Source organism: Miscanthus floridulus, chromosome 19 (genome assembly GCF_019320115.1).
Source record: "Miscanthus floridulus cultivar M001 chromosome 19, ASM1932011v1, whole genome shotgun sequence".
NCBI classification, from domain to species: Eukaryota; Viridiplantae; Streptophyta; class Magnoliopsida; order Poales; family Poaceae; genus Miscanthus; species Miscanthus floridulus.
In genome coordinates this window covers 110347433-110364206 of record NC_089598.1, presented here as the reverse complement: position 1 = coordinate 110364206, position 16774 = coordinate 110347433, and the positions used below count along the sequence as shown (strand labels likewise).

The 16774-nt window shown below is 47.9% G+C and overlaps 1 protein-coding gene across 1 annotated transcript; it reads right to left on the bottom strand.

The window, feature by feature from the left end:
- Positions 1-4852: 4852 nt before the first annotated feature.
- LOC136526606 (expansin-A29-like) lies at positions 4853-5754 on the bottom strand. Its single transcript, XM_066519219.1, has 2 exons — positions 5580-5754; positions 4853-5493 (listed from the first exon to the last, which is right to left on the bottom strand). Exons 1-2 carry the CDS (start codon positions 5752-5754, stop codon positions 4853-4855), a joined length of 816 nt encoding a protein of 271 aa, XP_066375316.1.
- Positions 5755-16774: the final 11020 nt, after the last annotated feature.

Below are 16774 nucleotides of genomic sequence, written 5' to 3'. Positions count from 1 at the left end.
ATCTAAAAGCATGTGTCTGGGGCTCCAGCGGCTCAGGGGCGATGTAGTCAAGTATGGGTTTTATTCTCGTGACTATGGCATTGATTTTGTCCTGCTTGGCCTTCAGTCACACCTAGAAGTCTTGGAACTGCACCTGAGAGTTGGTGTGGATCACTACAAACATCACAGTGACGTGTTAAACACTCTCCACATTCTGAAAGATGAACCATTATCACAAGAACACACATTGGAGCTCCTCAGCAATCTTTTTCTCCGCTGTATGCGCTTTATCCCTCTCCTCGCACGATAGGAAGAGATCTATCTCTAGCTCTACATCCACCGGTATTACATTACTGCATGATGTAGGGGCGAAAAGCAATGCATCATGCCATGAGGCCTAAGGTCTTACCATTTTTCTGCTCGGTTAGTGACCAGTTCTCGGACTCTAGCTCCGACATGTGCGACTGCAGTTTCTCCTTGTTGCTGTGAGCACCAGCCAAGCTATTTTCGAACGCTTCCATGGATTCCCGCAGCCTCTTGTTCTCAGCAAGGGCTAGGGCTGCCTGCTCTAGAAGACAAGCATGGTGCTTGGCTGTTTTCATTAGCTCCTGCAGCAATATTAATTACAACTTGGTCTTCATGACAACAAGCAACAGCACAGCTTGGCTTACTTGTATTTGGCTTGATGCCGATGCAAGGGTGGCCTAGAGCTCCTTCATCTGCTTGCTGGCTGCTCCTCCTCCATGACCTCCACCAAGTCTCGTTGGCATAAAAATGTCCTTGTAGCCCGAGGAGGGGCTTCCCAAGGATGCGGTGGCTCCCGATCAATTCCTTCAATTCCCTCGGGGATCTCCATCGAGGGGCCTTGCTCCTTGCTGCGCCATGGACCGATTGGAGCGCCGAGGGTCACCGCCGATGGAGATACTTTGGGACTTGCCACTAGCTTAGATGCCTTTGGTGCCTCCTCGACTGGTTTCCGCTGACGTCTCTGGTGCCAATGTCTGGAGTGGACTGCTCCGTCTCACGCCATGGTTCTCCTATGCCGACTAGGCATAACTTTTTGGTTGATGCTTCACTACAAAAAGATGGTTGTTCATCAATAATTTCAAGATTAACAGTGATCGGCGTGGACTAAAGGTGTTATACTTACGTGTTTGGTCGCCTAACGGAGGCTTTAAACCGACGTGGCTTGTCGGAGCTCCCTTGCCCTAATGCGGTCCTCACGAAGCGTAGGGGTGGTCGGCTCACCCCCACGGTCTCCAGGCTTGTGGTGGCTCTCTTCCCCATTGGAGTCTCTTGTTCAGGCTTAGGGACTTCGTCAGCAGCTCCACAGTTAGCACGCTCTTGGGCTTCCCGGTTGGACGCCCTGGTGGTTGGAGGGGGGTAGCCATGCACATAATCCTATATTGGAGTGTTTCCTCCTCCTCTTCATCATTGAAATCCGACGGTGCCACATATCTCTTGCCACTAGGGTGTACGGCGAGCTCCCTGATCTTCACCCTACCATGCTTGCAGGTTGGCGTAGCGACTACTTTTCTTTTCTTCTTGGCTAGCTCTTTGTGAGCCGGTTGTTTCCCACCTTTCATTTGTTTGTGCTTGGGAACAACCTCCTCATCTTTGTTGTCCAACTCGGATGACTCGCTGTCATCTAGGGTCAAATTTGCTGATTTTTGGTCACTGGTCGGTCATGTGTCAACAGCGATCGGCCAGGTGCCATCTGGAACATTGGAGAAGTACGTCACTTGGTCCTATGACTACACATCAAAGACATGATGAAAACATTACAAAAAGAGTAGTAGTACTGGCTAAGCTAGTCAGATCACTTGCCTCTGGTCATGGGGTTGTTGAGGCTGTGTGGCCTCTGTTGCCCCACATTCCTCAATGATGTTGAGGTTGCGAAGAACTTCTAGAGCCGGGCATAGGCGTCGCCTTTTTCCAACTTCTCGGGTGCCTCCCGAGCTACATCATCATCCCCTGCGCACTCATACGCGGGGTTGACCCTCTCCTTGCTCGATTGGATGCGGTGGCATACGAAATTAACCGCAACGCTAACCCCATCCAAGTTGATTTCTTTGAGGATCTTCATCAGCTCCTCTACTTGGGACATCTCCTCGCCCCTCGGCCTTACTGACCAGTTTGCATTCGGCACTACATAATGGTCGATGTTGGCCAGAATATTTTGCTCCCAATTTCTATAATAGAACCACTTCACAGTCCACCCCTTGAGTGAAGTATTAAGTGGGACATCGATGTATTGATTCGCCATCCCAACCCACAACTGTAGGTATACAACGTCGGCCACCGGTTTCAGACAGAAGAAATGGCAAAATAGATTGAAGTGCGGTGCGATGCCAAGGAAGGCTTCGCATAGGTTGATGAAGATAGAAATCTGAAGGATGCTATTGGGATTCAGATGGCAGAGGTTGATACCGTAGTATCGAAGCAGATTACGCAAGAAGGGATGGGCAGGAAGTCCAAATCCCCGAACATAGTGGGCTTCGAAGACAACAATTTCATGGGTGTCAGGGGTCGGGAATACCTCACCCGTCGCCAGTCAACATTCGCCGGTTTCCCTATCAGGGATGATGCCTTCCATCACCATTCCATTGAGATCCTCTTTGGTGATGGTTGATGAGATCCATTCTAGATCCCGCCGAGCTTGTCCCGCATCCGCCATTGATTCCTTCTCGAATTTCTTTAGGCTTGTGCAACTGTGCTTCATGCCCTTTGCCATGGCTCAGATCTAGTTGGGGGAGGAAGGATTCGATTTGATTTTTTGCGAAGATTTGTTTACTGGTGGAGCGGTTGAGAGATGGAGGACCATAAAGAAGATGAAGCAACTGTTTACGGCGGGGAATGAGGGTGTGTGTCGTGGGCGTCAGAGTTTATAACGGTTCACCCCCGCCTCTTCGCATTCCAGGGTTTTTAGGCAACCGTGCCGCGCTGCACGCACGACTTTGAAATCTCCGCCGTTGGATGTTGGGCCTTTCAATGGGCCTTTTAGGTTTCCTATTGAAGCAGGCCTTTTTGACCATGGGTGCTAAGCACACTCTATTTATTTGATATTCGATCATATTTTGACTTGTCTTCTTTGGCCCTGCTACAAGATTTTTCTCAATCTTCTAGCAGGCTCGGGGACTAAGTGTGTACACTTCACCTTGTGGTGAGTGTACTATTTTCCTTTCCTAATGTTTATCAGCTAAGCTACGGCCTAACATTTGGAGTCTTCTATTTTTTATCCTGGCAATAGGTGAATTCTTCACCTACCATCAGGCTCAAGGACTCTGTGTGTACACTGCACCTTGCGGTGCATGTATTGTTTCAGCAATGGACTAAGCTCCCTTATTGACTAAGTCATAGATGATAATCATCTAACATCGCAAACGGCACCTAAGTGTGTACACTTTACGTAAGGTAAAAAAATTAAATTTAATCTTGAGCTCCTTACATCATTCTGGTAAGCCTTACTTGAGCAAGTTCGAGATCTGCAGACCAGTTAAACTAGTCGGCTATTTATTTTCTTCGGTTGGCTACCAGTTAAACTGGTTGGACTATTAGTTAAACTGGTCGGTTACCAGTTAGACTGATCGGCTTTAAGCTAGAATGCTCGAACGTGATCAAGACGGCGTTGCTCAACAGATACAAGGTGCTCGAGGACTAGCTGTGGGGGTATAACCCCGGGTACCCACGACGCAAGACATAGGCCGCACCATCAGGGACGGTCTAGCCCACAAGATCAAGACGTACGGTGCAAGGCACTGCTCGGTGTGCACCGCAAGGCTTCGGGAAGGAATCTTGAAGATAGATAGAGATCTGATCGGATATGCTAGATATCATATTCCTTATTATGATTATCATGTAACCGACTAAATCTAGATCTAACCGATCTGTAACCCTACCCCTAGCTATATAAGGTGTGTAGAGGACCCCCTCAAAATCATCTCATCACCTCATCATACACACAATCAATACAAACCAACAGAACATAGGACGTAGAGTTTTACGTCGCATTGACGGCCTAAACCTGTATAAATTTTGTGTCTCTGTTGCCATCTAGTTCCTGATCACATGCACTTCTAAAGTACAATCTACCATCGTGGGTATATGTCTCGGTGGACTATCGACGATATCCCGTCGACAACCCCCGACTGGACTAGGGCACCCCACATGTCTGAACCAGTATAAATCTTGTGTCTCGTGTGTTACCATCTGATTCCTCTTACGTGAATTAGTTGTTAGGCATTGTGGGAGCTAAATCATCCGACAGAATGGTTCAAGCCAATATAGTGGACTATCTTCAGTCCTTGGGATCGGGAGGAGCGCAACGAGAACAGGGCAAAGGTGAAAGCTCGGGAAGAGAACAGGCCACAAAACAGAAGGAGGTGGGGGCAAAAAGTTAGGGCTCCCAGGGACACTGCCACGCCGGCATGCCCACGAAGCGTGCCATATTAGCAAAAGTGATAAAAATCGTAGGATACTATTCCAAATGGCAATTATGTTGGTTCCTCCCTAAAGCCGGTAAATAGAGAGGTGCTATATGTAAGAATGGCAATAAGTTAAATATTCCATTAGGCTAGGCTCATTCTTGTGTTCTCTTCCTCCATTCGACAAAAAACTTACCTTTTTTATAAAAAAATCGACAAAAACTTATGCTTAAGTATGGATTACCAAGTTCGTAGCACTGATATGATACGCATCATCCGATACACACAATGAAGAAAAAAAAGGGCCGGCAACGCAGACATTACAAGCAGCGATAGTGGCTGGGCCGAGCACGCGTAGGCGGGCAGCTAAACTGACAGAGACCCACCAGCAAAGCACGCCACGGCCGACGACTTCAACTCGGCCCAGCCCACGTGGCCGCGCCCTTAGTCTATTTGAACTGCAGCCTGCTCGCGTACGTCTGCCCGAACGTCCACGACGCCGGCACGACGTCGGCGAACACGACGGTCTGCCCATCATCGGCAGTGACCCGGAACGAGAGCCCCTTCCCGTTGAGGTACGCCAGGGACTGCCAGTTGGCGCCCCAGTTCCTGGACATGGGCATCCAGCCGTCGGTTCGGGTGCCCCTGACGTCCATGGCCCGCACGGCGCCGGCGCCCGCCACGTTGGTGACCAGCACCAGCTCGAAGTAGTCCCGGCCGCTGACCGTGAACCGCACCCCGCCGCGGCGCCTGCAGGACACGCGGCGGAACAGCACGGGCACGATCCCGCCCTGGTAGACACCGATCCGCTCCCACGCTGGCTGCGCCATGTCGAAGTGCTGCCGCGGCGGGTTGCACCACCCGCCGCCGTCCGACGGCTGCGCGTAGTTGGGCGGGCAGAAGTTGGTCGCCGTCACGGTCACGGAGGCGCCGCGGCCACGGCGGCACCACCGCGGGTCCGTGGCGGCGTCGCAGACCAGCCTGTAGCACTGCCCGCACGACGCGCCGTCGTTGAACAGCGCCGTGCTTAGCGCCGCCGTCCGCGTCCCGTACCCCTGCGCGTACAGGTTCCCGTACCCGCACGCGCCGCCTGCATGCGTGCACACGTTGTGTCAGTCGTCACGATTCACGATGGAGACGAAGAGATTGAACCTTTTACATGCATGCGTAACGTACCCATGGTGCCGGACGCGTCGCTGCCGCCGTAGAACGTGGCGCTGCCCTTGCTCCAGGCGGACGGCGCGAACGCCCCGGCCGGCGATGCGACGGCCAGCGCCCAGCCGACCACCAGCGCGGCGGCCTGCAGGTGGCTGTAACCGTAACCATAACCGTAACTGTAACCACGCGCCATCGCCGGGCGACGACCGATCAGGCGATCAGGAGGAAGCGCGGCAGAGCAGAGTAGACCTCCGGTGGTCTGTCTGTACACAGACGACGAAGCTAGCGGCGGTGAGCACTGAGCCAAGGAGCCGTGCAAGCGCAGCTGAGAATGCGATAAGCCCGGCCGTGTATATATGGCGGAAGGAGGCCGGTCGGCGATCGCGCACGCATGCGAAATCAGATGGGAGGCGCACGTGCATGTGGTTGCAAGCCCTGCTGCAACTGCAACTGTGCGAGGCGCCGCACCGTGACTTGCGCGGCAGCAAGCTGATAGGTTAGATATCCATTAATTTGGCCCAACGGTTAATTGGCCCTTGATTCGTGTCCTGATCAGGGACGCTCAGCCATTTTTTTAGCTGATGGGCTCCCGTCACGCAGGTTCACCGTAGCCACCAGCGCCCCACCGACGTCCTAGCCCTAGTCCGACCTAGAAGGACGCGTTGTAAGCGACGAGAAGTGCCATCGCCTTCGCCGCCATCGCTGGACCGCGCCTCCACGCCTTCGCCGCCGCCGGTGGACCGCGTCTCCACATTGCTGCTACCTCGCAGCGGCGCCATGGCCGCGATTGCGCTCGACATGAGGTATATCAACAAGCTTTCTTTGTCTAAGTTAAGTTTTTACCCGCTAGATCTGCACCTAGAGGTCCAGTAAATCCTATCAATGATACCAGATCAGGTTTCTAATGTGTAGATCTAGATCGGGGTAGAAAAGTGAAAAGAAATTAGAAGGACATGAAAGATTTCAAGTTTCCCAAACCCTAACTCTAGATCATAGAATGGAGAGGAGGAAGGGACCTACCTGGGTTCTTTCCCCATCGTCACCACCGTCGGCCGTCACCTCGACGACGCGCGGGAAGTCACCCCGAGCCGCCGTGGGCGCAAGGAGAAATAGTCTAACCTAACCCTAACCCTAGAAGGGGAAAGGACGGAAAGGGAAGGAACTCACCAGGGCTACTCCACCGCTGTCGACACCGCCGCGCGCGGGAAGAAGGACCCGCCGCGCGCCTCGTCGGCACACGGGAAGGAAACGCCGCGTGCGCGAGCACATGCTAGGTCACTGTCATAGGACCGCTCGACGGCGGCGCGCTCACCCACTGGGGAGCGTGCATTCCGACGAGGGGGCCCGCAGCGGCGTCGCACTCCTCCTCCGGCTGCCTTGCGCGGCCGCGCGTTACTATCATCTTCGGACGTCGTCCGTGAGAGTGAAAAGAAAGGGGGAGGAGAAAGTGAAGTTATGGTTTTTGGGGAGCTCCGCAGGCTCGAGGGTAAAGGATGTCGCCAGAAGGCCAGTCGACGGCGACGCGCTCACCCTCGGACGAGCGCGCGCGCCGGCGAGGGGCCCCGCAGCTGCGCCACCACCTCTTCCTCTAGTCGTCGCTCTCCGTCTCGGCACTGAGGAGAGGAGAGGGAGGGAGAGTGACGAATGGACCTAGGGTTTCCTTGGGAGTGGCCGTGGCGCGTTTTTTTGTTGGGGTGAGACGCGCGGACGACCGTCGGATCGGATCCAGTGGCTGACGGCGGACGAGCCAGATTTGTCCTAGGCGGGGCAGCGGATTCCCGGCCTAGGCCCAGGTTGCGGCCTGGGCATGGGGCAGCGGGCGCGCGCGCCGGGTGAAGCAGGGCGTTGGCCCGTGCTTTTCGCCCGCTGGGCCGCGAGTGCACGCGCGCCGGAGAGATGCACCGCGGGCCGAATTTTCTCGGTTGGGCCAAAATAAACAAAGTAAATAGTTTTCAGTTTTATTATTTTTCAGAAGCAGTTTTGATGAATTTTGTCAAGTTTTGATGTTAAATCTCAGTCAAAATTTGAACCAACGGGGTAATTTTTTCAAAGAGTAGATGAGTACAGTGAAATTTTTCTGAAAAGTAGATAAATTATATTTTTTATGTTTCCGCTGCAAAGTTTAATGCTGATGATCTTTTAATTAAATTCGAACCAATGGGAGAATTTAATTTGAAGAGCAGTTACTTTTAGCAAATTATGATTATGTTTATCCTCTAATTAAATTGGAACCAACGGAAAAAAAATTAAATTAGGGGAGTAGTCCGATTTGTTTATGTTAAATTATGGTATTGTTATTTTCTGACCAACATTGATGATAACAATATTATAATGAATTTAACTTTGAAGTTTAAATCTCTGATAAATTTTACACCAACGTGGTCAATTTTTCAGAGAGTAGATAAGGACAAAAAATGCTCCTAAACTAAAAGAATGTATTTTATTATCAAGTTTCCGCGGCAATGATGTTGATTATCTTCTAATTAAATTTGAACCAACAGGAGAATTTAATTTTGAAGAGTAGTTATATGTATTTCAAGTTGATTTTTGAGTTTTATGCATTAATTCTATTTTCTGCCCAACGGTGATGTAGAATTAATGCAGAAGCACCTTGTTTATTTAATCGACGAAATCATTCGGCTGCATGCCAACGGGCTGCAATGTTGGGCTATGTGAATGAAAAGGCTTGAGTCAAGCCAGTTCAGGACTATTTTTTTGTTAGTTTACTAATTTTCTGATTAAATTAGAACCAATGGGAAGATTTAATTGGAAAATAAAGAAATAAGTGAATGTTTTAGTCATCGTGACTAAGTTTTTGTTACAGTAAATTGTGTATAGATTTATCCCGTATGGGGAGAAGTTTTAGTATAGTACTTATGGTAGTCATTCCTGCATGGCGGGAGAAGTTTTGTGATGACTCACATATTTTGTATCCCGCATAGCGAGAGAAGTTTGGGTAGCTCTTATGTTATCCTAGTATTGACCGTGGCACAATAGAAATGCATCGTCATGGTTAATACTAACCAAAAGATAAGAAAAGATGCAAGCATAACTTGCAAAAGTACTGCTAATGAAAGACCTCGTTGAGTTCTTGAAGTGAAATAAGGAAAGTGTACTCCTAAACGGATCAAGAAATAACTTTATTTATATGACATAATCATATGAATGAAGTAAGTTATAAGTGTCTCCTCATTTACAGGTTTTCTGAATAGTTCTCAAAATTATGGCAGTAAAGTTCATATCGTATTTCGAGGGGGAGAACATTAAGATCAATTAAGAAAAATAATCTTCATTAAGAGTGAGATAAAGATTAATTAAGAAAGATACTCTTTATTAAGAGTGAGATAAAGATTAATAAAGATGAATGCGATCGTTGGAGGAGTACAACGGTCACAACAATGATACCCCAAGCAGAGAAATAGCTAAATTCCTGGATATTTTAAAGTTCCGACAGGAAGATAGCGTAGTTAGCCTCAAAGATGTTAAGGTGGTGCTCAAAGCGCCATATGAGGTTTCAACAGATTAAACCCAAAATAAGATATTTGAAGATACAGTTTTTTAGAAAAGATAGAAAGATCTGGGGGAGCAAGGTATGTAGAGACCTATGACTTAAAGAGAAGCAGGACCGAGTGCCCACTTCAGTGATTCAAAACAACGAATTTCTCAATACATGTTGATGTTGTATGACTTATACAACACCTGTTGTTGGCTCTTCAAAGAAGATAAATAATGTAAACAAGGATCTTATAATACAGGAGCCTGTAGAATCAATTGCCTCTTGGCAATGAAGAGCAACAACAGCCCCACATGAAAGTGCAAGTAGCTGAGACCCTAGAAGGTCTCAAAGAATTAGTAAACCAGTTTTATGATGACTATGAAGTCTATGTTAGTGAAGAAAGTTTAAATGGAGGGTGATCTCACCTCATTTGAAGAAGCTATGGAAGCTAAAATGAATTCGATGAATACCAACGATATCTGGGACTTACTAGAAATTTTTAATGGAGTCAAAACAGTAGGCTGTGAAAGGGTCTACAAGACAAAATATGACTCCAAAGGGAATGTGAAAAGATATAAAGCATGACTTGTAGGAAAAGACTTCACGCAAAGAGAATGAATAGATTACAATAAGAGTTTTCTCTCCAGTCTTATGTAAGGATTCTTTTAGAATCATAATGGTGTTATTGACACATTACGATTTAGAGTTACATCAGATAGATGTAAAGACGGCATTCCTCAATGAGGATTTGTATGAAAACGTTAACATGGCACAACCCAAAGGTTTTGCCGTGGATGAAATAGAACGTATGGGATGCCGCCTGTAGAAATCCATTTATGGGTTAAAACAAGTCTCTAGACAGTAGTATTTGAATTTGATGAAACGATAAGAAAGTTTGGGTTTTAAAGAAAATGAGAAGAACAATAACGTTTATGCGAAGTTCAAGAATGAAAAATTCATTTTCCACATCATGTGTCTAGATGATGTCCTACTCACTAGTAATGATGTTAATCTGCCATTGGAGAAGAAGAAATTCTTGTCCTCAAGTTTCAATATGAATGATCTTGGTGAAACATCATTGTTTCTAAGAATTTAAATTCACCAAGATAGATGAAAAGGGGTATTAGGCCTGTAGAAAACGCATACCTAAAAAAGATTCTAAAGAAATAAAGTATGCAAGCAAATAAACCTACGCCTGCTCCTATAGTCAAGGATAATAGTTTTGGAAACTTCCAGTGTTCCAGGAACCGATATGAGATCGATCAAATGAACATGGTTTCATATGCTTCAGCGTTTGGAACCTTGATGAGTGTACAAGTACAAGTAAGAACTTACCCTGACATAGTTTACATATCCGGGATATTTTGGCAGAAGTCCCGTCTAGATATAGATCACTGGAACAGAGTTAAGAATGTCTTGCAATTTTGCAAAGCATTATATGCCTCATGCTGAGTAAGAAAGAACAATTACTCTCAAATAGTTGAGGGTATCAATGTTAAGTCTTGGCGAGATGTGTAGTGAAATCCATAGTAGTCGGATTAAGGGAATTTGTACAAACCATAGTATAGCTTGACATAAGGCTTAAGAAATAGGCAAAATGAGATTAAGGGAATTTGTACTCGGATTTAATAATGGTAGACAACAACAATAATCATTTTAAGTAAGTTAACTCCTAAGACAACAGGTCAAGTGTGCTGCCAAACACATTGACACTAAGCTATATGTGGTAAAGGAGAAAATCCAAAATCATTTTGAAAGCATTGAGCACATAAGTACCGAGTAAGTACTTGCGGATCCGCTTACCAAAGGCTTACCACCCAGTACGTTCAGAGAACACACAGTCGACATGGGTTTATGGGAAAGCCTATAATTTCTAGATACTAAGGGCCTAGTTGAGTATCTGTTTCAAAACAGAGAGGTGCATTGTAGCTGTTAAATCTAATGGCAACTGACCGTGACGATGAGACACGCTTTTTGCACTGATATGTGATGGAATTGGAAAAAAAGGAAGTTATTGTTGAGTCATAAGGTGAGATCAATGGGGGAATGTTAAGTTGATCTCCATCAATTTGGCCCAACGGTCAATTGGGACCTTGATCCGTGCCTAGATCGGAGGCGCCCAGCCGTTCTTCTGGCTGATGGGCCCCTGTCGCGCAGCGTAATAAATAGGAGGTGGGGGCTGGGGCTCGAGTCACGAGGTTTACAGTAGCCGCCAGCGCCCCACCGACGTCCTAGCTCTAGTCCGATTTAGAAGGACGCGCTGTAAGCGACGGAAAGCGCCATCGCCTTTGCTGTCGCCACTGGACCACACCTTCACCGCCGCCACTAGACCGCGCCTCCACGTTACTACTACCTCACGGCGACGCCATGTCCATGACTGTGCTCGACATGAGGTATATCAACAAGCTTTCTTTGTCTAAGTTAAGTTTTTACCCGTTAAATCTGGACCTAGAAGTCCAGGAGATCCAATCACAAGCATGGCAACACGTGCGGAGGAAGCTACGGCATGTGGCTCTGCGATTCTGCACCTCCTGCACCAAGGCCGGGGGGAGGGCGACGGCTCCGTCCGTCCCATGTTCTGGTTCTGCTCGCCGGAGAGCATGGATCGACGTGGTGCTTTCTCGGATCTTGTTCCTGCCTGCCGCTAGCTAGGTGTTTGTTTCTGCAGCATGGAATTGGAATGGCCCGGACAGGATACAGTGGGGCGCCCAAGCGAAGCACATGGCCCATCAAGATCAATCGGATGGCGGAATTATTGCAGCCTCATTACCCTAAAAATTGCATTTTTAATTTGCTGGCATGACATGGAACGTCCGTCCTCAGATCCCAAGGAAAAGAGATCGAATTGGTATGGCAGACAGGAGTGCAGGCTGGTTGTCTTCAGTAGTTCAGTTCTTCAGACTTCTTCAGTCACTTCAGTTACTGACAGGAGATTGGTTCATCCTTGATTGGTGAAAGGTTTGAAAACAAGTACGTACCAGAAACCGATCGATCTTCTTCCTTGCTTGCTTCATGGAGTAGTAAGACTTTGTGGCTTGAGTGAAGTTCAGACTTTGCGATTGACTTCACTCACTGCATGATGCACAAGCAGTGTCACTTTTGACTTGTGATCACGGAAACTCAATATGTTAAGACAGCAAGGATTTGCAGCGAGTGCTTGGCCGTCGTCTAAGCAATGTAGCTTGGACGATCGACGCACAATGATGAGTGCACGGCGCCGCATGCAACTGGATTAATATAATCTGGTACGGTAGTGAAACGAAACTGGTTGAGTGAGATGCGGCTTTCGGCATGTTGAGATAACAGTACCATAGTAGTACCATACCAAGCTTTTGGCTTGTGTTCAGGGCTCTGTGTTTTTATATCTGTATAGGCGTATAGGCATGAGAAATAAGGGCGCTGAGGCACATGGATGTGCAAGTACAATAGTACATAGCAGCCGCCGTGAAGCTATCCCGTTTCACATTAATCACCTGGTTCGCTTGAACTTATCAGCCCGATTTAGTGTTTTTCTCTCGTAATAAAACAGCAGCATCTGGCTTATCAGCCGCAAAAAAAACATCAGCCAAACAGCTTTTCAGTGAATGGTTGGGGTTCACACAGTTTCTCTGAACCAAATGCCTGACACAAAACAACATTTAGTTTGTTCCACATCAAGAACGGCCCATGCATTGCCATGGACGGAGCTACGTGGGGGCCAAACTGGGTCCTGGCCCCCCCCTTGCTCCGGCTGCACTCTACAGGTTTGCATGTCGCTGCATGTATGTAATTAATTCCTGCATCTCTTGTATAATACTGTTGCTGATTAGTGGATCACAGCTTACAAGTATGTAAATCTGTACATTGTTCATTCTTTTTTGACAGAATTTCAATTGTTTATTGCAGTATATATAGATAGAACTTGAAAAAACAAAGATTTTCCACATAATTCCAATTGTCTGTACTACTATTGGTAAATACTATAGTAGTGTACCTTTAAATTGCCCCCCCCCCTACACATTCATGCAAGCTCTATCGCTGTGCATTGCTGCTTCTACTTAAAATTACCAAAGGATGAACAGTAGTTGAGCGGTAAGCCCGTGACTGAAGCTGAAAAATCCACGGCACCTAGGGTAGGCTGATAAGCCGGGCTGATAAGTTCAAGCGAACCCGACGATTAATGTGAAACGGGATAGCTTCACGGCAAACAGAAAAATCTGCGGCGCCTAGGGTAGGCTGAAGGCCAATCAGATGAAAGTGAGTGACTTGGCAGCCTTTAGGCCACTACCTAAGCTAATATGATCATGCTGCTTTAGATTATCATCATTGTCGTTAAGTCAGCTCTTGTTTTCGTGAGCCGTACCTATTGTACTTGTGAAGTCCTGCGCTGACTTTGGTTATAAACATTTGTTATAATACAATACAGACTTCTTTTGGGTCTTGGCATTACCTATTGTATTTGAGTGTGCTCTTTTCTTCATGAATTCTTAGTATCTCTTAAAAATCCCTGAAAAAACTCAAACGCGCATTAATGTACCATGAAAGACGAGTGAGTGAAGGTGGTTGCTAGTGTTGCGCTGAGATAGTGAGATGTATCCTGTATGTTTTGGACTCTGGTTATTGATGGCTGTACAAGTGTAGTACAGAGTTGTGAGTTCAAAGTGCTTCTGGATCTGTTTTTTCGTTGTTAGACAGAAGCCTATGAATGATCTTGCATATCACCTGAATTTTGTTGGTGGATGGAAATGGCTATTACCCTGTAACTCCCTGACATGTGGCATGGTGTTGCCCTCAAATCAGGTCTGTAATCAGGTAGTAGGTCTGTTTGAACTCACTCTTTGAATTACAAATAAAATCAGTAGTTAGAGACTTTGGCTTTGGCTTGAGTGAAGTTCAGGCTTTGCGATTGACTTCACTCATCACTGCAGGCACAAGCAGTGCCATTTTTTACTTAAGATCACGGAAACTCAATATGTTAAGACACAAAGGATTTGCAGCGCTTGGCCGTCGTCTAAGCAATGTAGCTTGGACCATCGACGTCATGACGATTGCACGGTGCCGCATGTAATGAAACAGAATTGGTTGAGTGAGATGTGGCTTTCGACATGTTGATATAAGACTACCATACCAGTTTTTGGCTTGTGTTTTTATATCTGTAGGCATGAGAAATTAAGGGCGCAGAGGCACATGGATGTACTCGTACAATACATAGCAGCCGCCGTGAATCTACCCCGTTTCACATTTGGGCTCACGGAACATGGCTTTCCAGTGAGTACACTTGAGGTTTACACAGTTTCTCTGAATCAAACTAGAACAGTGCGCGGCGTTGCCGTGCTTGGAATGTGCCCGCACATTGTGTCTAGGTTTCGTAGTTAGACCACATTTTAATTTACGATAGTGCTGGCCCACCAGCGTCCGTCCCGTCTGAACGTGGCTTATCCTCATCCACTCATCCGCTCTCTCTCAAAAAAACAACACGCAAGGATGCTATGCGAAAATTCCCCAAATCGACCTTGAGCCAGCCCATCTGCCAGCCTGCCTCTCTCCACTTCCTCTTCCTCTTCCTCCCTCTAGCTCCACTACTCTACTTTGCTCCGCTCCGCTCGGCCTCGGCGTGCGATGCTCGTTGTGGCTCGGTCTGGCGGAAGGACAGCATGTCGGCCTCGGCGTCATCGCTGCCGGTGGGCGAGGAGAAGAAGGAGGCGGCGCCTGTCAGGCACTGCAAGGGCGTCAACGACCTCGACAAGGTCGTGCTCCGACAAGGTCGTGCTCACCGGGCATGTTCCGACTACCGGATCCCGGCACAGATCCGTGACGCTTGCCATGTTGCTGTTCAAAGCCTGATTTATCGGTTGCTGCCCCGGTCTTCCCCTCGCCTATGTTGCATATGTATGTTTCTAGTGTTTCAGAAGTTTCAGATGTATGTTGCAGTTGTTTCATTTTGATGTTGCAAAAGTAGATAGGGGGATGTTGCAAATGTTTCAGAAGCATATTGCAAGCGTTTGTTCAAACTGTTTCATATGTTTCTAGACATATGTTGCAATCGTTTTTTTATTTGCATATTGCGTATGTTTCACACATATGTTGCAATAGTATGTTCCAAATATTTTAGATGTTTCAGTCTTATGTTGCAGCAAGTGGTTTCATGTTGCAAGTTGTAATTCTAGATGTTTCATGTGTTTCACACATGTTGCAAGTGCATGTTTCATTTGTTTTCATACGTATGTTGTATTCAAATGTTCTTTATGTTGCTAGTATTTTATGTTGTTCGGCCTAGGGCGAGCCGAGGGCGAGCGGATTGGGCGCGCGGTGCGCGGGGGGGGGGGGGGGGGGGGGGGGATGAGGGCGCTGGGGGCCGGTGGATGGTGGTGCTATGGTTGGGGCATGCTGGCGGCGTGCTCGTCCTCAGCTGCTCATCCCGGCTCCTTAGTACCACCTACACGGAAAGAGAGGAGGGGATTAGGGGTGACCGGCGGGCGCAGAGACAGGGCGACATGTTGTGGTGTGCCACATCGATCACGATCCAATTATTGGGTGAGAACTCCCTGATCATATATGGAAGAAAAGAAAAGGAACTATAAGGGTTTGTACTGATAGAGCGGACGTTCATCATCTAATCTGATCTGATATGACACCACACGTAGTAACAAGTGACCATTCAAGAGAGAACTAGGGAAGGCTTGTCTGTCTGCCTGCAGTCTGTAGTTTTCATTTTCATTGCGGGTACTGTAAGCAAAACACAGTGTAAAAGACTTGACACTCAAGGGCAGAGGATACGTGCTGTGTCTGTGCGCGCGCCAGCTAATAAGCTGCATGCCTTCCAGCAGACGGATTTGATTGTGCGCTTTCGGTTGTTGAGCGCGCGAACTGAACCCGCTTCCGGATCAGATTTCCTTGCCATGCCACACGTAACGCCACGAGCGCGAGAGGGAGGGAGCGACCTGCTCATCAACTGGATCCGATCCTGATACGAGGAAAGGGGCATATATGGCAATATATAAAAGCCACACGTAACTCCTCTCTTCCCTTCCTTTCCAAGTCCATCTTCTAACAAAGCAGATCAACAGCCGCAGGCCGCAGCAATGAAGAGGAAGACGCCGGAGCTGGCGGAGGAAATCACCAACAAGGGGACAGGCACGGAGAACATGGAGCCGAGCATGTCGTCGGAGGGAAGCCATATCCTCAAGCTCAAGAAGGAGGCGTTTGCGGCCGACGGGCTCTGGAGGGAGATGTGGGATGTCCCCGGAGGGATGCAGCGCTGGCTCAAGGCCAGGGAGGCGGAGGAGACCCAGCTCACCAAGAAGCGAAAGAAGGTGGTCAAGACACCGTTGACGCCCGAGTTCATCCAGTTCCTGAGGACTCGTCCACCCCGTACCTTCACCGACATCTCCGCCGAGAGGCTTTCCACCAAGTCCGCGTCATTCCGTCGAGTACCTTATGACGAAGTACATCGATGGCAAGTGGGCCGGCTACCTGAATGCTCTCGTCAAGCAGTACGACCTCTTGGGCTACGCGGAGGACGAGGACGAGCTCACCGATGATGAAGATGATGATGTGGTCAAGATGAGGTCATTAGCTATTCGCTAGACGGCGCAAGAAGCAAAGGCAACACCTAGGGTTCGATGTGATAAAGATGAGCTCACACGATGTTTCTATTGCGTAGACTTGACACTTGAGAGACGTACTGCATGCATGTTCTCCTTAATGCCTTGCATGATTTTGCGCTCATTTTTGCCTA